Source organism: Plutella xylostella, chromosome 7 (assembly GCF_932276165.1).
Source record: "Plutella xylostella chromosome 7, ilPluXylo3.1, whole genome shotgun sequence".
NCBI lineage: Eukaryota > Metazoa > Arthropoda > Insecta > Lepidoptera > Plutellidae > Plutella > Plutella xylostella.
In genome coordinates this window covers 9,623,516-9,648,247 of record NC_063987.1, presented here as the reverse complement: position 1 = coordinate 9,648,247, position 24,732 = coordinate 9,623,516, and the positions used below count along the sequence as shown (strand labels likewise).

General features: G+C 37.7%; 1 protein-coding gene across 1 annotated transcript in view; it reads left to right on the top strand.

The window, feature by feature from the left end:
• LOC105383499 (dystrophin) overlaps positions 1-24,732 on the top strand; it is a 401,823-nt gene that overhangs the window by 322,282 nt on the left and 54,809 nt on the right. The window contains exons 16-19 of the mRNA XM_048622310.1: positions 1,385-1,557; positions 8,528-8,672; positions 11,445-11,568; positions 13,819-13,985. Coding sequence (XP_048478267.1) covers positions 1,385-1,557; positions 8,528-8,672; positions 11,445-11,568; positions 13,819-13,985 — 609 coding nt within the window. The remainder of the gene's footprint in view (positions 1-1,384; positions 1,558-8,527; positions 8,673-11,444; positions 11,569-13,818; positions 13,986-24,732) is intronic.

Below are 24,732 nucleotides of genomic sequence, written 5' to 3'. Positions count from 1 at the left end.
TCCTTGATAATTATATTAGTCAACCTTAACTTCGTCATAAATAAATAACAAACCATGAATATTATAATTCAGGCAGCTACTCACAATACCCTGTCCTGGCCTCGTAACCATAACATCGCCTGTAAAACGTTGTCTTATTCAAAACGGCGTACGCTGTCACATACAATGAATTCTCGGCATTCTACGGCCTAAAATGTGGATCATTTGAATGAAATGTGTGGGGCGACTCCGGAGCTTAGGAGGGTTACTTTATACTGGCAACAAAATAACGACCGAGAACTGTCGTGTGGCACGTTCGATACAACGAGATAGAGTCGTGGCTCGCGTAGCAGCGCTCTGAAACTTCGTATTTTGTCATATAGAGTGACCCCCCATTGGCTGTGAATAAGGCGACTTTTAATGAACAACCACGTTATAATATTATAAGGGTATTCATCATTGTTATTGCAATTAGGTACGAACAAATCTCATAAGTTTGTTAATTTCCAAGGATTATTTACATTGTGACTCTGTTGCGTGTATTTATGTGTAATATGTGTAGGTATATCTAATGAAAACCTACTGTTTGAGTAGCTAAAATATATGCTAAATTTGAGTTCACAGGAACGTCGTTTCTGATAATACTTACCTCTTTAGCTGGAGATATCATTATCATAATAATTATAATTAATGCGTATAAAACAAGCTACATTATCGACTGTAACTTCAGCAGAAAATCAAGATGCTACAAACAAAATGGCAGCATCATGAAATTGCAGCGTTTCCATCTAGCTACACGAGACACCAAAAATTTCGCGGCGCCTAAAAATACGGACAACAAAGTGATCCGTATTTTTCATTCCGCATGTTGTATATAATGTATGTTATGAGTGCAAATAGTGCGACATTTGTTACTCGCGTTCAGAGCTCGTAATAAATTGGCCACTTACTCCGCTCCGTACGTTAGAGTTTGAAAGAACTATTTTCTCTGCTCAAATAGTGCGGTATTTCGTCGTGCATGGCGGGATGTGGATGTCTCGATGTTATAACTGTTAGTTCAGGCGCCGTATCGCATTCATGAACTTTCAACTATAACTGTAATAGTTCGGGGTTTCGCGCTGCGGTTTTTAACTGAGATAGTTGAACGAGACATACGCAAAAGTCTCGTATCCTGTGTTCCTATGCCCCGCCTTCCTTTAAAAGATTATGAGAAATCATAAATGTGTAAAAGCCATGATACTGTCATCGTCATTAACAACACAATGAACGCACATCACTGAGGAATCATGCAAATTTAAAGCAACTTTTTGAGGGCTGTACCCAATTGCCTAAGCCTTCTCATTTACCACCACAGCCAACCACCATCTATCCTCCCCCTTCTAAAACCCCTTTCCTTCTTCCCCAGGACCTCCAGACGGAGATCGAGACGCACCGCGATGTGTACGCATCGCTCACGGGCACGGGCCGTCGCCTGCTCGGCTCCCTCTCCTCACAGGAAGACGCCGTGATGCTGCAGAGACGACTGGACGAGATGAACCAGCGGTGGCACCATTTGAAGGCCAAGAGTTGCGCTATCAGGTCAGTGCTTTTGGGATGTAAAGAATAGGGCAGTTGTAAACCGTACTGCATTTCAGAGCGGCTCCGAAATGAGGGAGGATTTTAATATTTTGATATAGTTACTGTACAAAAGTAAGAATTGAATCCCTCTTATGGTTGCTAAAAACCTCCGGTTTAAAGATTAGAACAGGACCACATAAATAAACATACAAAAGGTACGGTGTCCTAATGTTATGCAGGAGCGTGGCAATAAAATAAATAATAAAACCCTTATAAATATCCGTTTAAAACAGCTTACGGTGAGAAACAAGGCGACTTAAAACACCCGCCTTTGCCGTTGCCTCTAGTGCGAAAAGGAGGTAGTTTAAAAAATAAATAACCAGTATTTATACTGTCTGTACTGTGTACATGCGAACAACCCCATTAAACCTTATTTATGGCTACGGCAGCATTTTCCGGCCTCCACAGCGATTTTCCAATAATTCTTTACTGAAAAAAACAAAGGATACTATTGATAGGAAAAATTGTGGGTTATTTTATAGACATTTGGGTATAATTATTTGAAAAATAAACAAGTACCTACTGTAGCAGACAGAGAAGTAATTTAGGAGTACGTCAATATGTCTGGTAAAATTTACTACAGTACACCCAGTTCAATACTACTTTAGTGGGTATCCATGATTAATGTAATCGCCACTTTAAAAATGTAGTTGCACGTAAGTGTTTGAAAAATTTCAGTTTTATCGAGCGTTCAATAAAATATTTCTATACTTATTGGAAACTTTATCACCTAGAGACTTGGTCCGACAAACTAGGTGTAGAGTGCTGAGTGAGGACGAAATGTTACGGAAACTTGCCACTCGGTGGACCGCCATATCGCACACGACACGCCTGACATACGGCCACTGCCACATGCAATATTTCTTCAACTTTGTTCGTTATTTTTGAGTCAAAACTTTGCATTTGCACGGAACATTGACCGTTATACGTTTCTAAAACGGTTAAAACAACAGTCCATAGTTAAAACGCATTGCAATTTGCGAGAAAGCATTTTTAGGTTATATTTTTTTCGTATTCGCGCGTATTTTTTGGGCGGCCATCTTGCCATCTGTTATTCGGACTTTGACAGTTAAAAATGCGTTTTGAAACGCGCTGCGTGTCGTCCTTAATCGACGGTACGTTTGTTTTTTTTCCATGTCGTTGTTATTGGATAGTTCCGTGAGGGCTATAAATAAAATTTATGATATTTTGCATTCGTGTTTAAATTATTAAAATACTATCGTTTGCATTTCTGGATATTTGTCTATGCAGTTGTCTAGATAACCTGAACTCAAACCACTTCAGTGAGGAGTTAACAGATTAATTCACACTTAATGAAATATCGTGCAAGTCCTGCGGCCATAATTTGCGGCCCACTGCGGGCGGAGTGGCTACGAATTTGATAATATTATTAAGTTATTACAGTCTAATCGCTTCCGTACTCATCACGTCGAGGTTAGAAAGTGCTGTGCATCCGTCACTCATATTTTTTTAATATTTTTTTTTCCATGTTTGATAATAATCTATTGAGGAGTGTCTGAATGTATTTTTCCTATCCTTTGGATATGATTTTTAATTTCATTTATTTTCCTCAGAAACGAATAAGTTTAAACATTGTAGGCATTGATCTTTTGAATAAATTGAGCCGTTAACAATCACAATACGGCCTGGCTGAAAATATTAAAAGTTTAAAAAAAACTATTTTTAAATTTGGAACACAGAAGTACAGATTGTACAGAATGTGACAGTCGTCGCCCGCCTCGCCCAGGGCTGTCAATTAGTGGACAGCGCCGCGGCCAGTGCTGAGTGGCGGGCAAAGTGCGAAATTAATATTTCCCCCAAATGCCCAAATTGACAACTCCCGAATTTTCCACATCGGTATCGTAACTTTGCGCGAGGAATTTCAGAGGTTTGCGAATTCAATACAGAATGTTTCAGAGTAACGGAATTCTTGTAAAAATATTTCCCGCGCCGAATATTTCATAGCGGATGATAATGTTGCTGTTATAGATTTGTTTTACTATTTAATGCAACGTTTAGTGTTCAGTTTTAATCATTAATTTAATTATTATTAAGTGCCAATTTATGTGGCTAAAATGTCCAATAAATTACTTGCAAACTAGCTTATTGGTTACCAAATAGGCGACTCTTCTCTGTGAATATTAGAATATTATGCCAAATTGCTCCCCGTTGCAGTTTTAATAGCATGTTTCATATTAAGCTAAGTACTGATAGTGACCAATATTTCGGCTACTTAGTATTAGCGCGGCTGGCGCATTGCCACCGATTAACTAATTAGTTACACAGAGTAGGCATGTTTGCTGACGGACTGACTGATTCAGGTGTAAAGCGAGCAAATATTAATTGACTCGTAAGTATCTGAAATGCACAGCTTTTTGAAAATAGAATCACAACAATGTTATGTTATCATTAAAATTTCAATCACCAATAAATAAAAAATTGGTAAGAATTTAAAACCAATAAAAAAATACAAAAGTATTATTGCAGTACCTAGGTACCTATGTATGAATTAACTAATTGATAAGGGTATTTTGTGAATAGATTAGTGAACAAGTATCGCACAAATGTTGTATTTTGATGTAATTTTCCTTCACAGAGTAAAGTTGTGACAGCAGTGACGACATAAAATCTGCACCGGAATATTCAATCAGACTGTAACTAATTACAATAATAGGTTGATAGTTGGATTATTGGATTCCTGTTTACCTTGTTCAATACAATACAAATAATGCTGTTTCCGCGACTCTCTTATTAACGCAAATAATTGCATTCATAAATTTATTGGACAGTTAATTTAATTTATGATTTTGTGAAACCCATGCTTACAGATTTTATTAATTGAGTTCATTTATAAAAATGATATATGGCAAGTTTTGAGATGATAACATCGCATAGTTATGTTAAAAAAAAACCAGTCTTTAGAGAATAAAACCTTGCTGTGCTGCGAAAACAAAGCGCCTACAGATATTTACTAAACAGTTATGACAATAAATAAAGCCGGTCACAGTTCAATCAGAACAAAATAAAATAACAAACACAGTCGAGCCTGCCCGCGGCTAAACCGGCTATCTCCCGGCGCACTGGCGGCACTAACCAGACAATTCAGTGTTTGCCCGGATCCGCACAGAGCCCTGCTACATGCGACATGTACTATTGTACTACAGGGAAGCACACCCTGTATGTCACATTTACGTAGTTTTTTAATTAGAATTAAAAATTTAGATCCGAAGCACGAAGGAACGGTTAAATGCACAAAGTTTTAATGGTAGGTAATGAATTCGTTAAGCATATCTCATATTATGGAATTCATATATGTATATTCCGTAGCAAGCTTAGTTTTAATGTAACAAAAAATACATAAGATTTTAAATAAGTAAGTTTTTCAATTTCAAATTCTATCTCAGCTTAAAGTATTCATGTTACAGGCTTGGATGTCGGGTTCTTTACTTAAATCCTAGTCTAGAATACTAGAAACTGTTTTACATTTTATGTAGTTGCTTAACATTTTAAATTCCCAGTTGGACTTTTGAAACACTAAGTCGTTTTTATATTTTACTTACGTACGTACCTACTTACATCTCGATCTCGAGTAATCTTATGTTTCGCGTCTTGGTTTATATTATACGTATTAATTATAATTATATTTTGTGCACATCAATATAATATTTATTTGAAATAAGGTTGTTATTCTATCTGGAGATCGATCCTAATACCTGCGAGGTACGAAGAGTAGTATATAATCTCCAAAAAAAATTCATATTACGTAAAAAAATATTTCATTTAACATGTAGGTAAGTTAAGATTAAGTATAGGCGGACATGTTAGGGCTGTTTTCGACGGATATAGGTATAATCTCCATACCTCCAGAATTTAGCTCCAGTTTTTAATCCCTTCACAAAATACCTACGTGTATTTGACACTCTCATGATCATGATAAGAGAAGCAACCATTTAGAATTTATTTTATGACTCAAGAAGTGATATAATTTAGATAATAAAGGATTAAACCATTAGCACTTAAACCTTGGCATAAATTTTACGATTTTCCGTGAGGTTGAGGTTACTGTCTCTGTTTAATACTTGTTTTACTCATGACTCGGGAGTTTCAGGACTAAGGTTTATAAAATTTTAAATTTTCTAGAGTTTTTTTTTTTTAAATTTTTATTTATCATAATATTCTTTGTTTTGTTTGTGAGAAACCAAAGTTCCCAAACTTTAACATATAAATTATTTATTAACTAAATCAATCAATATCATCGTTTTTGTCATCAACAACAAACAATTCATGGTTTTGAAGATAACAAATTACTGCTCAGGCTAATGGTGATATTATTATGGCACAGCATGGATAAGGCGGTATAGTCCTCCTGAGGTGAACTACTTCATTGTATAAATAATCCAACAATTTAAACGGACCTTATTCCCTGGTTTATCACCAAATAAAACAGTATGGAACGGTTGTAATGTGTATCTCAGAGGTTTATGTATCGGAAAAGACATATATCAGCGGCTTTGAAGCTCTTAAATTGATAGAACTGCGGTTCAAATGGCTAACGGCTGTTTTAAGGAGACGTTAAAAGCTACATTTCTGTAGGGTGAAGTTTTATTAGTGATCGGAGGCATGAAAGGGTATTTCTAACCGACATCCTCAACAAGATCTGTTGAGTAAAAATACTGTGACATTATGGAATAAAATCCTGTAAATCCAAAGAATAGGTCATCTAAACTAAAATATATGTACTTATACTTTAATAAATAAATATGACATCTATAATAAATCAATAAGACGCCAATCCTTCCACGGTTACACACCCTCACCAAAAACATTGGTGTTTGTCACCGCTTTATACGCTAAGAAGACTAAGAAGCTATAAGACTAAGAAGCTATAGTTTACACTATATCTGTAGTACCTTACTGACTGCACAACATCAGATCCAGTTTACCACCAAAACGATTTGCTAACATACTCAACTATTCACTAAGAGCGCAGCCCAAATCATATAAGTAGGTAAGTGGGCCCGTTTACAAGCTCATTGCTGACCCAGTTGCGACCGCGAATCAGCTCAGGGGCAAATCCAACAGGACCGAACGGGATTGTGGTCGCTTTTGTAAAATAGGATTACGTTCTGTTGCGGTACTCGTGTGGATTTGATTTTAATATATTTAAAGTTATTTTTGGGGAAATGTGGACTGTGGAGGGTCTTTGATAATATGTGGCTGGCAGAGACGGTATGCAACGTTCTTTTGATCGCATTTGACATCTTAAACCTATTATTATTACGCTAATCTGACTGATGGTCAGTGGTCAGGTCAGGAGGTCTGTATCTGAGATAAAAGAATAAGATATAGGACCTATATGGATATGCGATTCGATTCTTAAATTTTAAAACTTATTAAAAATTCAACACCATGCTACGTAACCTTGACACTCAAAGCAATTCGATTTAAACATCCCATTTCAGAGCTTAATGTTCCCGACACTGCGTGCCGCGACTGAAACATGAAAACGGCACAATTTGTACATTTCAACTGAAGTTGTCTTACAATTGTCGGGTATAAGTTTCTTTGCCCATTTCCAGGCTAAATGTTGAGATCTTCAGTTGAGGTGCTAGGGATGTGGCTACGCTTATCGATGCCACGAGTTTTGTTGAAGTGAAAACTGAATTTGGTTACGGATGTTCAAGATGGAGGAGTATAATTCTATGGCTGATACAAGTTTTGTCACCAAGAGGATTTTTAGTCGCTGATTTCCTAGGGTGTGCCGGATAAGGAAGTTGCATGGGGAAACCCCTTTGTGCAAGTCCATAAAAAAAAAAATACTGTAATAGTCCCGTCAATTTCTATTCTTAATATTATTATGATGCTGATTTATGTCGTATATTCTGAATAGAATTGTTACATGACTGAGTATTAGTACCCTGAAGATGTTGAGTGAGAAAAGAAAAGTGTTGTGGATTCACAGGACAGAAAAATCTTTTATATGATACGCAGCTCTATAATCAAGATCTGAGATGGAGGATAAAAGGTATTATGGAGTGGAGCGCCGCCAAATTTTATACAATCATACTTATTAAGATCTTTGTAGGTCTGCCAACTTTTACAATTATATCGTCGTGCAAGATTTGTACCGATTTTACGGGCGAGATTTAAATCTGTCTCGTGAAAATGAAAATGTTGGCTACGTAGACTCGGAAACCTATTTTATAATATTTAAACAGTATGTACTTAGTATGTATTGTATGCCTACTATTCTATTTCTATTCTATTTTCTGTGTGGGTGTCAGTACCTGCACCTGGCTCTCTCGAATCGAACCTTTGTGCATATCCCAAAGGTCCAAACTGTCATTGTATAGGTACCTACATAGACAGCATTATTTTACTGTTACGGAAAGCTCGCTTAAAAAAGTAATGAACTATTAGAAAATATAATACTTAAATAAAAATAAAATTCGTCAAAAGCGAACGATAATTAAAATACAACAACATTTTCAACCTGATGAAGTGGCTTCTCCATTTCGGGTCAAACGTCGCGGTCCAAATCAAAAGCAGCCGTCAGCGAATACATTTCAGACGCCACTCGTTTCAATGGGCCCTTCAAACCGGAACTCTCTTTGTGTTTTAATTATTAACCGTCGCTGTGAGGTTGTAACCCCAGCTCAAATGAGGAATGTTCTGGAATTACTAGCCATGAACTTTGAACAGTGTTGAAGTGAAGAAGGTTTGGTCGCATTGTCACTGAATACCGCGGACTCAGTGTCGATGTCTTTGATTGTGATAGTGACTTCCCGTGAAAAAATCCCTCATTTTCCTCTAATTAGTGGTTACTTTTACATAAACTATGTTTTTACTACCTACGTATCCAGTTATCCACACTCCCAGACTACAACCGTCTGACGCAGCATAACCCCGCGCTCTGATTGGTCCGTTCCAGGAACCGCTTGGAGAGCAACGCCGAGCATTGGTCGGCGCTGCTGCTGTCGCTGCGGGAGCTCACCGAGTGGGTGATCCGCAAGGACACGGAGCTGACCGCGCTGGCGCCCCCTCGCGGCGACTTGGCCGCGCTTATGAAACAACAGGTACGTGGTTTTTGATGACTAGAATCATTGGTACAACAAATATACCTACCTAATACACTCACAAGCAATTAAAAAGTTCCAGTAGTAAAAAATTCCGGTTAGATCATAACAAGGGATTAGTGCGTCAATTATACATCATCTTCATATTAAATCCCTGGTTAAGATCTAACTGAATATGATAAAACTGGGGCTTATTATAGTGGGTAATTTTCTGATGGAGTTAAATGTAATAGTCCGTCATCATCGTTTAAAAAAGACTAATTTGGTACTTTTATCACTGGAACTTTTTTTTCATTGCACGTGAGGGTAATAATGGTTGGGTTATGTAAGGGCTTAACAAAATGGTAAGACTCAGGGGGGTAATTCTGAATAAAATCTTTTTAATTGCCAACACTCAGTAATTTTTCAATAGTGCAGCCTCTTACTACCAACAAATAAATAATACAGCCAACAATTTATCCTACCTAATTTATCTAGATGTCAATAAGCTAATATAGCCAACCCCGTCCAACAGTAGATATTCCGTAGTAGCTTTTTACAGGTTTTTTCCAATGTAAAAAATACCCTGTTGAAATTAAGCATTAACGCAGCCAGATGTGAGTTGTTGATTAAACGCGGGTAGATCGCGAAACCGCTATCGACCGCACATTCACTACCAACTCGGAAAACATGCCTTTTTACGCTCCCTCGGTCCCAATGAGCCTGTTTTTTACTGAATTACTCAAGTGTTCTTACCGGACTATGAAATTAAATTTTATTTCATGTTATTTACATTTAGGCAACCTAGGTTTATCGTAAGTTGGTATGAAAATAATGCTTCTACTTTCGACTTTACTTTCACGTAAAAATAGTTAATACTTATCCAAAACCAGCTTGAAATTTTCCTTTGCGGGAGACCGAAAATTCCATTGAAACATTTTAAGAAAAATTAAAATAGAATGCCAATGCTAAAACTGCTCCATCATAATTAATTTTAAAAGCAATCTGTCGCGGAAGCCTGTTAGCATTCCCGTGTAACAATTACGTGCGGGAGGAGCGGCCATTTTGTGGTTCGCTGCAAACCAAAATGGCCGCCACGCGTCACCGGGATTCGCGCCGCGCGGCCGATGACACGGCAGGATTAGCCACGTGGCCAAATTATTTATTGCTGATCCGAATTAGCCGGTACATGGTAATGAGCTTAATATCCTTAAATGGTAATTTGCGACGCATTTACATGATTTGACAAATGGTTGTTGCTAAGCGTTGTACGGCTATAAACATGTTTGCTCGTGATTAATTATCTAATATCGATTAGGAGGCTTCCTACCAATTACCTATTATATTATGCTTCAATGATAACTAAAATTTTAAGCAATGCCAAGAATTCAATTAACATAAATAGGCGCGCCATTTTCAACCCGCCGCGATGTAAATTACAAATGGGGACCATTCTCCGACTCGAGTAGCTGTTTACCTTACCTAATTATGTCTCCCTCTTCGGGAATTCATTCCGAATCTGCTTTATTGATAGAATGATGGTTTCGTGATGCGCGAGGAGGTAGAAATGAACTGTCGCAGACGCGACACTCGCCTGCGGCACTTCGTGAGGGAAAATGAAAATCAAAAATAATGGCTTCCCCGAGCCAGCGCGGCTAGCAGTCGATAATACTCATGTTTTATGATTTTATAAGCCAAGGCTTTTAAGTAAATGCCTTTGGGAGCGATAAAAAATGTGGTTTTGTCGTTTTTGACTCATGCAGCCATAAATTTGTAGGTGGTTTTTGGACGCTTTCCTAGTGGAAATTCTACCGGTTTATTTTATTTTATACCTCTACATGCGGTGGTTGTATTTATAAAGTCGTTATTTTTAAAGTTTATATTTACCTTTTTTGGAAGCATCTAAAACAATAGTGTTTATAAACTCCAGTCACAGCTTTTCAATGGGGTTTCCACGTATACTGAAAACTTTATTCTATAGACGAAGATTCTGTTGCTAACAACAGTTTTTAAACGCGATTTTTCAAAAATTCCAAATTGTACAGGAGAAATGAAACCTGAATCAATGAATTCTTGGCTACGGACCAAAGCTTGTACGCAGTCTGAAATAAGGATTTACTTACAACATTTTATCATTTTATTTCTCTCTCCATCCGCTAACAAGTCTGTACTAAAAGGTTTTTCTGGAATTCCGCTAAGCTGTTCACCAAACTGTTGGCATTGCGAAAACTTTTCTGTGAATGCCTTTGGCTTTTGTATGTGATTCAATAACGAGGAGGTCGCATTAGACGACAGCATGTTTTACTTTGATTACGAAACTTTAACCATGAACTTTAATGAAATAAAAAATCTAAATGGTCACGAATTTGTTTCTATTTTAAATTACAACTGATGAATTACTATTCTAAATAGGATCCCTCCTATGGATGGAATTGGTTAAATCATATCTAATATGTTTAAAAGATGAACAATCTACTTGCTCTCTTACTTTCATGGTAGTCCACTGGTAGACATCGACCTACTTATTGGAATTACTTCGCATCAACCTCCATTATTATTTATTTGTTTTGCATTTTATTTAACTTTGTTTGTAAGTATCTTACTGCTGTGCTGGCCAAAAGCTTCCCATACATACTAAACAGATCTGCTGTTGTGGACCTCTTGACGCCATTCCGGAAAATAACTGTTCAGATAGTTTCTTCACATCCAATTAGGTCTACCCCGAGCACGTTCGTCCATCGTTCGACCAAACCAAGAGTATAATCTCTAATGTACCTTCCGTTTCTTCCCCAGGACGACCACAGAGCCTTCCGGAGGCAGCTGGAGGACAAGCGGCCGGTGGTGGAGAGCAACCTGCTGAGCGGGAGACAGTACATCGCCAACGAGCCGCCGCTGTCTGACACTAGTGACAGCGAGCGTGAGTGTTGATGTGGCTTTATGATGTAGTGGAGTCGGTTTAACCCTCAATTTGTCATGGGGTGTATGGTTGAAGCCTTGTTTTGAAATTCAATTCCTTGACTTAGGGAAAAATCAATACATATAATAATTTAAATAGTCCTGTACGATTAAGGGTTAGAAGGCCACAATTTTACCAAACTCAAACGTTTTTTCGATATCGTGGACTGTACTAAAGTTAATGATTAAAAGGGAATGCCGAAATTCAAAACCAGAAATCTAAAACAGTACTCCATTGCTAGTCTAAAGGCCAAACGTTTCGCAGCCGAAACAATTTAACACAACAGCCTACACATTCCTGGCTACACGTACTGTACATTATACAATCTATCTTCCTACACCAATCACAGATGACCTGATTCCACGTTAATTGTGAATTCCGATTGGCGGATCGCTAGCCGGTCCGATTCAATCATTCACCGATCCCGTTCCATCATTCATTCAATCGTTCACTCGGCTCCGTAATTAGATTTCGGCTGTAAGATCAGTTTGAGCGTAAGGGAGGCCTTTTGTCAGTAGATTTGTGAATTAGAGCAAGACTCGTCCGAGGAGGGTAAAATTATGTAGGGCTCTAATTTGGGATGATTTTTTGTATGATGTTCCTTCATTCTGTAATATCCCCTATACCCGATATCTTTTTTAAATTAATAGACACGTAAGTTAAATGTTCACTATTTTTAGAACTACCCCAATTAATAAGAAAGTTTTTTGTTCTTTACCTAAACCATTATGCCGTGGTAGATGCACATCATGGCAAACTAAACACAGCTCAAATTCACCTGTAGGCAGTGTCAATCTCACAACAATCACCAGTAATTAATATGAACAGGCTTATCAATCAGTTATGTATCTTCTCAGATGGCATCTGACTAGGCAACAATATTGAGTGGCACGCGTCTATACGACAGCTACTTGGCAGAAGCTGATATTGCAATTTGCAACATAACACATACTGTGTGAGCTTTGGCTGTGCATTGAAGTGATCTGAAACATGATGACTGTTGCATTTTGATACATGCGATGCATGCATGTATCTATGAACAAATTTTTGAAAAAAACAGTAAATCTTTACAAAAAGGTAGTTAATTGTAATTTGTTAAACTTAAGAAACTGATGTTTATCCTATGGCAAAACTTGAAACTCGCATTTAAATAGCCTTTGAGGTTTGAATTTCACTACATAGGCACCAACATAAATTTTTGCCTGTTGCATGCTTCAAACTTATGTGGTCTTCCTATGTACAACTTTTCCATGAAATTTCCAAAAAAATACAACCTTCTCCCACGCCTGCTTGCACAAAAACCGCAGAAACCACAAACATTTCGCGAACCCAACTTTTTTCTTTCTGACGTGTAAATCTCTGAAACGCCGCAATAAAATATTTTCCGTTGGCAACACTCGCGCCAGCCACTCAATATCTGGAGCGTGAACAAGGGGCACGGAAAGCGCGGGAATTTCATAATTACGTCATTACCCCCGCTGAGGGGCGGGAGGGATAGTTGGCGAGGATATGTCTTGCTTTTGAGCCTTCTTGCGAATTCCGTTTGCACGTTGAAAGGGTTTTGTTTTCACCTACGTCAGTGAAAATGAAGAAGGTAGAAACTTACTTTTGATATTACTTTCCGTGCTTACTTATTTATTTTTAATGCAAAGGGTACAAGATTTTTTTCAACCCTGTAAAGAATTATTTCAACAATTCACAAAGCAGAAATAAGAGCAAAAAATCTGGAGCACTCCTCAAAAACACTTTGTCGTCCGTCAGAAGCCGTAGACGTCAAAATTTACGCGCGCTTATCGACAAAAATGGCGGTGAAACGGTCGCGCGCTCTCTCCCCGCGCCCATTGGTCCCGGGAAGTCGTTCCATTTCCAAATTTATGTCAACATAGAACCGAGGAAACATTCCGGCGGCGTTTCCACCCGTTTGACCCTTTGAGTTGTTGATAAAACATGATTTAAAAAGGGACACTAGTTTATAGAGTGGCCGTCATCGGTAAAGGGTTAGGCATGTGGCGTGTCGAGGAAATATTTATGTTATGTCATTGTTAGGGTCGGGATGGGTCTTTTTGGGGTATTCTTGTCTTGTGAATTCCTTCGTATTTTCTTTAGGTAAACATCGTTCCACCCTTCCTGTCCCCTCTTTAAATTATTCACATCCTTCCTCGATTTTGAGGTTAGTTTTGTTGCGGATTTTGAGGTTAGTTTTTCTTGCAGCGACTCGTGACAGCGAGGGTGACAGCCGAGGGTACCGTTCGGCGGAGGAGCAGGCGCGCGAGCTGGCCCGGTCCATCCGGCGGGAGGTGGCCAAGCTCGCGGAGAAGTGGAACTCACTGGTGGACCGGAGCGACGCGTGGGCAAGGTGTCTGGATGACGCTGCTCAGGTATGTTCTATTATTATTATTAATCTCAGATTTCTAGACATAATATTATATGTACTTATCTCTTAAAATCACGAGCAATGAAAAAGTTCCAGTGACAATAACACCAAACAACTCTTAAACTGAAGAAGCAAGCTTAATGACGCCGTCTGCAATATTGAAGTAGGTACATTTTAACAGCGCACCAGAATATTACCGACTAAAAATGTTAATATTTTGATCAAATTCATCCAGGCACTACCACTTTTATGACTATTGAGGTGTCAGCCTAGAGGTATTAGTGATAAAATGCGGTTACAGCGCCATCTCTGCTTTCCAATAGAAACCGTTTGAATGTATCGATCATTGTGAAAAGACGAATGGCAAGTTACTCTAATGTTGGTTTAGGTGGCAGCACTAAGCCTTACTTTGATAAGTAATTCTCAAACATAAATTGAATATGTTATTACAATAATGGTCGTTTATTTGTTTTTAGAGGCTTCGTGTGGTACACTTTTAGTAAATTAATAATTATAAAATTTTATATATTTTTTGCTCTTTTGCATTACTACAGTACATCAAAATATAATAACCATTAGGTACATAGTGCGTAGGTGTAGGTGGTACTTGGGTTAATTTTTAAACATTTTATAAATATATTTATTTGCGTAAGTATGTAAAACTAAGATGCCCGTAATAAGTACGACAAAGAATAGAGAAACCTTCACAGTGCACAACCGCCTACAATATACCCAGTACCAGTCACATAACATCTGACTAAAGCTTAAAGCCTAACGAGTTTCATTGAGTGCAAGTCACATCGGTGAGCTCCATACACTAGGGCCAAGATAAATAGACGAAACTAAGACGGAGTCTTAGCTTAAGCACATGCTAAGAACACGAATTCACTAAAATAGACACTACTTGAGCACAGACTATGCCAGTAAGTTCGCACTCTCACTTAGCCGAGTTCGAGTTCACATTTGTCAAGACTTGGCCCTTGCTTAGCATACATACAATTTTGTCTATTGTCACATCTGCCACACTCTCAGGAAATTATTATTCTAAGCTCTCAGGCTATCCACAGACCACATTTATACCAAATTTGCTAAAAAACTACGGAATGAAACCATGACCACAGATAAATAAATATATATTTGACGCAGATTTGACATAACAGGTTCTAAGACAGTGACTTAGCCGAGCAAACGCTAAGTAGTGTCTATTTTAGAGACTCATTGCAACTCGACTTAGTTCAGGTGAAGTCGTACTTGGCTAAGCAGTAGTTTGAGCAAGTGCTAAGCAACGTCTATTTATCTGGGCCTAGGACTTACTCTTTGACAATCCAAGCAGGATGTTAACACAGCATCCATAGATAATACCCACTGGCTTTCAGATGCTCACGCCCATCCGCTCTGAATAGTTACAGCTCAATCGACCGGCTCTACATCTCTACCTAATTGTTGCTATAACACATCTGCGCTAATTCATCTTTGGACTACTTTGGCTCATGATCTTGTAAACCTTACGTGTTCGTGTTAAAGATGAAAGTCTATCGGTAGTTCACATGTTTTAAGGGACCTAATCGTGTAGTGAATATGCTTACTGAAGGTATTTATAATTTAATGCGTCGATTGTCTATTGTGTATCGACTTCCTCATTTCGAAATATCGTTAATAGATTGACGATTATGAAGGATTAGAAATTATAGCTGACTAGTTACTTTTACCTTTTATTATGAGCGGCGATATCATAACGTGTAAAATATGGACTTGCAAAATAATTTTATTTTATTTAGGTACTCACCTAAATGAATATTGTAGATAACAATAAGTAACGGTTCTCATAACGGTCACAATTACACCTATATAAATAAAATTCAATAATAATGTGCAATTTGTGTGTGCACATACCAATCTTAAAACTATATGAAGTACCAATGTATGTAGTTTGTTTTGCTGACTGTACCTACACTTCATTATTGTTAATGTCTTCATTTTTATTGCAATCATGCCATTTTTAGTAACGGACTAGGATAACTATTTAGTAGTAATTTGAGTTGATACCTAACAAGATCAAGTCAACCACGATGCCCAAATGTCTCATCTACGTCGGAGGTGTCTACTCTATGTCCCATCGATCCGGCGACAGAACTGACAGTCCGTTGTCCCACAATTTCCTCCTGACGATTACCGCTTCACTGTTTATGGATGGAGTAGGGTGCTGACAGTGCCGATATGCAGTTATTTCGTTCAGAAGGGATTCACAAATTATATTATTTAATGGTAGCGTAATTATAAGTAGTTAGGTAAAAGATAATGTTGACTATATTAAATGTTAGTCAATATTATTATAATCATTTACTTTAAAAAAAAAGTTGCTTGGAAGTGATTAGGATAAGGCCGCATATTGTACTAAACATTTCAATATTAAAATTGTAATATGTGTTGTGTGTTCTTTCAATAAATGTATACTTAATGTATTGTAAAAATATTGCTACGAGAAAAGTACAGTTTTTGTGTGTTTCAAAATATCAACTTTTTATAAGTAGGTATAGTACTTAGGTACTTACTAGTACTACTTTATTCGTAGATTATTTTTCTTACACACTGCAGAGGGTTATAATAGTATCCTGTTGAATTCGGAGCGAACCGAATTGAGGATAGCTGCATTTACAAGTAGAACAATCTGAGGAGGCCTTTATTCAGACGCACGCGGCTGTGACGACTACTTGACGTGTGTTTGTGTGTGTGTGTGTGTGTCATGTGTGTATGTGTGTGTGTGTGTGGGTATGTGTGTGGGTAATCCTGATAAAGTATTCTCAGCTGCTTGTGTCCTATCTGAATGTTATGATAGTCTTTGCTAAGAAATTCGACAGTTGCCTAGTTCGTAATTGTTTAATTTAGGTACATCTCTCACTTTTTCCATATTAAATATATGGAAAAGCTTTTAGTTTATTATTGTAATCTATGTGAACGCCACCTTAACACCTATATTTAAACCAGTCTCCTAATCTCCGCAAAAAGGCTTTCCAAAGCCACTACGCCATCTAAGCTCGTATTTTTCGCCCCCGTGTCTTACCCTAATGGGTGCTGAAGAAGTTAGCAGCAAAAACTTCAGGCAGGTTACTACATAACATTCTTAGTCGCGGTCTAAGTCCGAATTAATCCTACAACCGCGCTCGCCGCTCGCCTCAAGTTTGTTCTCAATTTTCAGATAGACCGCACTGGGTCTGTAATTAAAATAGTTCTCTGATTTATTTCTGCGCGCCTGGTAGCGAGCGGTCGGGTCTGTCATTGTTGGTTGATTTTGTTTGATTATTTGTTTGTCCCACTGCTACCACTGAGCTCTTATTTTGAATTAGTTTGGTTTCAAGATTTGTGACCTTATTAATCGGTACAATGGTTGTCATTAGGTTGAACTTAATAATACCTAAAAACATCACTATCTCCAATGGGCTATAAATCAGCTAACCTCCCCATGGTGCAATTATAGACGAATCCCGTTTCTAAACGAGTTGTAGGTAAACCTACATACGTAATAGGTATAATATTTAATGAAAAAAAATATATCAAGTAGGTTCCATTACATTTTATTTTATGGATCCTCATTGATGATGTGACAACCCTAGCGTTCGTAGATTTACATTTAGCTCGTTAGGGTTGTCTCTCGAGACAACCCTAAAATTACTAAAATAATCCTACATCTTTCATGAGAGACTGATACAACTTCTTTTATTTTATATCTCATTTATCACTCAAAATTCGTCTACTTCTGGGCATAGACCTCTCCTAAGGAGGTCCACAACCAACCGTGCCTGGTATTTTCATCAAATTTTAACAATTTCAGTGTCAACTTCCATCCCTTTTAACTGCTGGACAAAAACTGTAATTTTATTATTTTTCAGTTAAAAGCTTTCATAGGTATTCCTGTTCTATATTTTATGATGTCCGCGCGAATATCACTGAAATTGCTTTTCACTTGTGGCAGTGAATATGTTATTTATTTTATGATAAAATCGTTGCCTTTACGGCTTCCGTGTAGTGTGTGGTGGTCATTCTGTGAATTTAGGAGACTTTATGAAATATGTATTGCATAATATGGCCTGGAAAATATAATGTTAATTTGGACGTGGGTAGTTGAGGTATTTTCGACCATATGAATCATAAATAATAAATGAACTTACACACTTTAGCAACATATTTAAAATATTATAAACTCCGTCACTTACATTGGCGTAGATTATTTTTGACAAAGTATGCGATTTACGGAGACTACGTTAGATATTTTCAGGTTTACCGTTGCGCAACCTCTTGCTGTTTATCCCCACAAAAAGTGACAATTCACCCCCTTTCACCCCCATTTTTTCACGTCACAAGGCCTGCCTATTACGCACGCTGGACAGACGCGCGTGTACGCGCATATATTAGGAGGAGAGCCCATGCGACGCGGTGCGGACGAAATTTCATACACTGTATTGTCGGGAGTGCAAAATTTACATATATGTGCCTGTGTGTGTGTGTGTGTGTGTGATAGTTTGCATGTGACTGGGTGTTGGTTTAATTAAAATTGTTGACTGCGGGATCGGATATGTTGTATAAGCTCAAAGATTGGAGGACGTGTGGCTATGAAGAATGTTATGTATGTTGTGTGTTTTTTCAATAAAGTTATATTGTATTGTATGAATCTATGAAAATTATTATTTACTGTATTTTTAGTTGTAGTTGAGTATTAACAAAAGATGAAGAAATAAAGGTGAGATGGAAGAATTACTTTGAACAATTGCTGAATGTAGAGAATGATAGAGTTGGTTTACCGGAACCGCAGGGCCTTAATTTAGGAATGGTAGATAAGATTAATGAATGGGAAGTCAAGCTTGCATTACGAAAAATGGGTAATGGGAAGGCTGTTGGCCCAGATAACATACCTGTAGAAGTTTGGAAATTATTGGGAGATGATGGTATTTATTGGTTGACCTATCTTTTCAATAAAATCTTCGCAGAGGAGTCGATACCAACTGATTGGAGAGGGAGTTATCTGGTGCCAATTTATAAGGAGAAAGGAGATATTCAAGATTGCGGAAATTACAGGGGAATTAAGTTGATGGCACACACGATGAAATTGTATGAGAAGGTTATCGAAAGTAGGATTAGGAGGGAGTCGACAGTATCGGCAAACCAGTTTGGATTCATGCCTGGAAGGAGTACAACGGACGCCATATTCGCAGTGAGACAATTGATGGAAAAGTTTCGAGCTGTACAAAGAAACCTGCATATGGTGTTCATTGACCTTGAGAAGGCTTACGATCGAGTCCCGAGAGACCTGTTGTGGCGGTGCTTGCAGAACAAGGGTGTACCCGTAAAGTACATAAGTATTGTTCAGGACATGTACGCAGGTGCCAACACACAGGTCCGCACCGCAGTCGGGGTTACCGACAGGTTCGAGGTCAGAGTAGGCGTGCACCAGGGTTCATCCCTGAGTCCATACCTATTTTTATTGGTAATGGATGCATTAACATCTGCAATTCAGAAGGAGGCGCCCTGGTGCATGCTCTTTGCAGACGACATCGTGCTTGTCGATGAGAGTGGGGATGAATTACAGGCGCAACTGAACCAGTGGCGAGATACCCTAGAGAGTGTGGGATTGAGACTGAGTAGGACCAAAACAGAATATATGTTCTGTCAATTCGGAGGGCCTACTTCAGCTGCGTCGATATCTCTGGGTACCTCGCCACTAGCAGTAGGTGAGGATTTCCGATACCTCGGCTCCCTTCTACAGAGTGATGGAAGTATTGACAGGGATGTGACGAGACGAATGAATGCAGGATGGATGAAATGGAAACAACTCACCGGCACGACGTGTGATCGCAAGATGCCAATTAAGATCAAAGGCAAAATATATAAAAGCGTCATAAGGCCGGTGATGTTGTATGGGGCTGAGTGCTGGGCAACCAAAGTATGCGATGAGAAAAGGATGCATGTGACAGAGATGCGAATGTTGAGATGGATGTGTGGTGTTACAAGAAAAGATAGAATACGAAATGAGTATATAAGGGGAAGTATGAAAGTGGCTCCTATAGTGGAGAAGATGAAAAGCCATCGTCTTTCTTGGTTTGGGCATGTTATGAGAAGAGAAGATGATTATGTGACAAAGAAAGTGTTGGAAATGAGACCCGAAGGAAGGCGCAAGAGAGGAAGACCAAGAAAGACGTGGCTTGATTGCGTGAAAGAAAATATGAGAGAGTGTGGAGTGAATGAGGATATGACAGAGGATAGGGTAAAATGGCGTGACATGACCAACAAAGCCGACCCTAAATAAGGATAAGGCAAGGAAGAAGAAGTTGAGTATTTTTTTAAAACATAGTATATACCTACTTGAACATGTAGAATGAATATTATTATGCAACACAAAAGTATATTAATAAATTTACAAAATTGTGATTCTGGACACGCACCCGCTCTATTTTGCTGGAATAAAAACAAAAGTGCAACTGTGTGTGGTGCAGTGTGGTATTGTTATTATTCCCGTTCATTTGTTCATGTTTGATTCGTCTATATACTCGTATGTCTATGTCAAAGTTTATTGACGCATTTATCAGCTTATTGGTATTCAATATACTTTCCTTACTACTTATAGCTTACAGTACTTAAATACTAGACACAATCATCATCCGATAAATAATATTTTTAAAAGTCGCCAAGTTAAATAAGTGGTTGTCGACGGGTTCCCCTCATCTCGCCTAATCTTTATTGCCCTAAACTCGTTAGGCATAACTCGTAAGGTCTAAATTTTTTTGGTAGAATCATCACTTCGCCAAGACTTATGTGGCATAAGACTCGTTTCGTCTAAAACTCTTTTGGCACAAACTTGAAACATCTAAGTCTCGTTTGCTCAAATTGTTCATATTGGTATAATCTGGTTTCTCCTAATATAATCTTAATAAATACTATATTAAGTATGTTGGAAATGTACAAATTGTGGTATTTTTCTCTTACATCTCGAAAATCGACGATATTGAATGATCAAAATGTCGATAATGAATGACCATTATAATTATAACAAACGCCATTAAACCCCATGGGATTAAAACCTAAAGATAGGTGAGACATGTTCGTCAAAAGCAAAGCGGAGCGTTTCCCACATAGCGGCCACAATACAAGGCACCAGTTTGCGCTATGTAGGGAGACGCTCCATCAAAGTTAAAGCCAAACGAATATTATTACTTTGTATTACCTATGCTATGGCATTATTAGGCTATTCAAGATTTGGCTATACCATTATTAGGCTAAATAAGATTATGCGAAATAACTTTTCACTAAAAGAGATTTATACCATACGATTTTCGGCGAAACGAGACTTTGACCAAACGTTAGTATGCAATATGAGATTCGGCAAATAAATCTTAGACCAATAAAGGTAGAACCGGTTGTCGACACCTAATGGGTACTTATAATCAGAACAAAATACTTAATTCCTTTAATTTCTATAAGTAAAAAAAGATTTTGTTCAAATTTGTCTTTTATTTCTATCTCTTAATAACTGCGTCCCCCAGTAGGCACGGCGTATTCCGTGATACAGGGTAACTCCTGGCCGAGTGTGATGCAATCGTTTGTATTTATCTGAAGAAAAAAAACGCTGTCAATAAAAGAGTGCTACCTCTTTTATAACAAAAAACCAATGTAATTAGCTCTACTATAATTAAAAAAATTAAAAAACCGACTTCAAAAAACCACTAAAATGTAAGAAATAATTTAAGGTTTACACAAATTCTACTCGTATGAGACAGTACAAATAAATATACCTAAGCAGGAACTGTTCTTTTTTGATGTTGGTGCGGTGACAAAGTAATCTGAAGAAATATGGCACCAACTTCAAAAAAGAACAGTTCCTTTCCTGCTTAGGTATATTTGTACTGTCTCATACGAGTAGAATTTGTGTAAACCTTAAATTATTTCTTACATTTTAGTGGTTTTTTGAAGTCGGTTTTTTAATTTTTTTAATTATTATTTTATTTAATAGTTTTTAGTTTATTTGTAATAATTTTCAATCAAAAGTAAGGTGCAAATGATACCAAAATGTCCTACTAATCAATACGAATCATTCAAGCCTAAACACGAAGTAGTTGCTATATACCGTTCAGGAGTTCCCCTGACTGCCTTCCGTTTCCATCATCAGATCAGCTCAAGGTCACCATCATATTTTTTTGTTATAAGAACTATATTTACGTTCTTAATTTCATTAGAATCGGTTAATATGTGCCCAAAATTGAAATTCATACCCTGTTTTTACCCCTTTACCCACCCTTGGGGGTGAGATAAAATTCTGAAAAAAAAATGGGACCACCTGGAAGCTCAACCCAATACAACAAAAAAAGAATTTTCAAAATCGGTTCACAAACGGCGGAGTAATCGGTGAACATACATAAAAAAAAAATATAAAAAAAAAAAAAAAGATACCGACGAATTGAGAACCTCCTCCTTTTTTTGAAGTCGGTTAAAAATGGTAGTTCCATTAGGCGGGATTGCGACGTGTAAATGCAGCGGTGTTTATGCGGCGGCGGTCGGAGCGCGACTCATTAGCTTGATCTTGTAGCAATTAGTTCGGCCGTCGCCGCCGCCATTTGCAAACCGCAATGCGGCCAGCGCCATCTAGTGGCGCGCGTGTGAAGCTGCTAGATGAGTTTTGTTGCGGTTTTTGTGCTTACGTTCGCTGTTTTCTAAATTACTATAATTATGTAAGTATAATAAAAATAAGTTTTTTATAATTCTAAAATTAAAAGTATATAAATGTTAATCAGTAATAAATTGGATAAAATCAGTTATGAAAATTATAAAATCATAGCCGAGTCACACAATTTTTTTTGTGAGACAGGGTGGTATTAATTTTAAACATTTCAATGGATAAAATACTTGATTTTTAATAAAAATATTAAAGAAAATCTACCGCGGTATCGAAAAAACTCAGTCAATAAGGTGAGAAAAATAAATTTTGCTATAATTATCAATCTAGTTTGTAAACTATTACCAGCCATGGTCATACGAGACCCATTTCACCGGATTGTGCGAATTTATCAAGCTAAGTAAATACCTGTCGCATACGTACCATGATTCAATGGGGTCCCTCTATACGTATGTATATGTTTGTCGAAACATTCCGAGCGCTGCTGCGCAAGCCTCGTCTAGGTATTAAGCACATCTAGCTATGTGCCAAACCCAGTTGGTCCACTGCCGGTTGGTGGGTTATGGTCCAAGCTTTGGAAGGCAGTTTAGACCTTAGGGATATGCATAAAGGTTCCATTCGAGAGAGCCAGGTGCACCCCCACAGAGAATAGAATAGAATAGAGAATAAAAGCTTCGACTATAGCTTTCGTGCGTTTATTTTTCTTCAGTATAGAGTAACCCTTCCCCCATACGGACATGTGCTGACCGCAGCGCCCGGGCGCGGTGGGATCTCACTAACGACATCTAGTGGCAGTTGCGGCGAACTAAATGTTTAGTTTAGGTTCTCGGAGGTGGTAGGTAACCCTGACGACGGTCTAGGTTTTAGATATGTGTTGTGTGCCTAATATGTTTTAGATAAGATGGGTTTTATTTACGCGGAATTGAGTTTTGATTGATTTTTTTTTGTTTTACTCGCATTTTAAGTTTTACCTGCACTAGGTCAGCGTGGTGGACAAAGGCCTAAAACCCTTCTTTCATTGGAAGCCCGCGGTCCGTGGGCCAGCAGTAGGGACTTGATGGGTTGTGACGAGTATTTATAAAAAAAAATAGGCGCAGTTCCTCATTAGCAATGAACTTAAATCTTCAACGACATATTTAAGTCAGTCAATCATAGCGCTCCAATACTTCATTTAAGAACCTACTTACCTATTACCTTGACGTTCGCAGAAAGTCACTGTTAGCATATTTGTAGTAATCTTATATTTCAAAACTATAATAATATTTTTATAAAAAATATTTTTAATAGTCAAATCTCAGTGCTAAAGTGAACAATGAAATAACGATAACACATATTATTTACAAAACTAAATAGAAACAATAATTTGTCGCCAGCCAAGCCGCGGTTACAGAACAAATAACGGAATACAATAGTGATATTTTCCATTTTGAATTAATCCGTGTATACTGAAATTAATTTTTGCTGAAAACTGAATATATTTTGCGGCGTTGTGGGCCGCTGGTCATTATTGTTTGTGTTTTGTCATCATGTATCCATGTGGCAATGGATGTTGCTTTTTAACATGTATTTTGAATTAAAATAATTTATTAGGATCTTGATCTAGAATGTAGAACATTTCATAAAGGTTCTACAATCATAAACATGATAAGAGACCAGAGAAAATGCTTACTTTCCAAAGGAGTAGGACACACTAAAATGTATGCCAACGAACGTCAAAAAAGTTTATTATAGGCACCAATGGGCTATGTCCGAAAAAAACAACGCTCATAATTTTTCTGATGATAGGAATCCGTATCGATCAATCGATGGAAAAAGTCCTGGAGTGCCGTAATTTCCCCGTTTTTATTTTTATAAAATTACTAACGAGTAGAAAAAAATCTGAGATTTTTTTAGGATGATACGGAGGGTTATTGCTTTCATCAGAAAAATTATGAGCGTTGTTGTTTTTTTTCGGCATAGCCCATTTATCCTGTAAACTTACAATCATATTTATGGCACGCACAAGTCGCACAATCGTGGCATAAATATCAGTTGTAACTGCACAGGACAAGTGATAATTACACACATTACACTCGACTGTCTCACGGATACA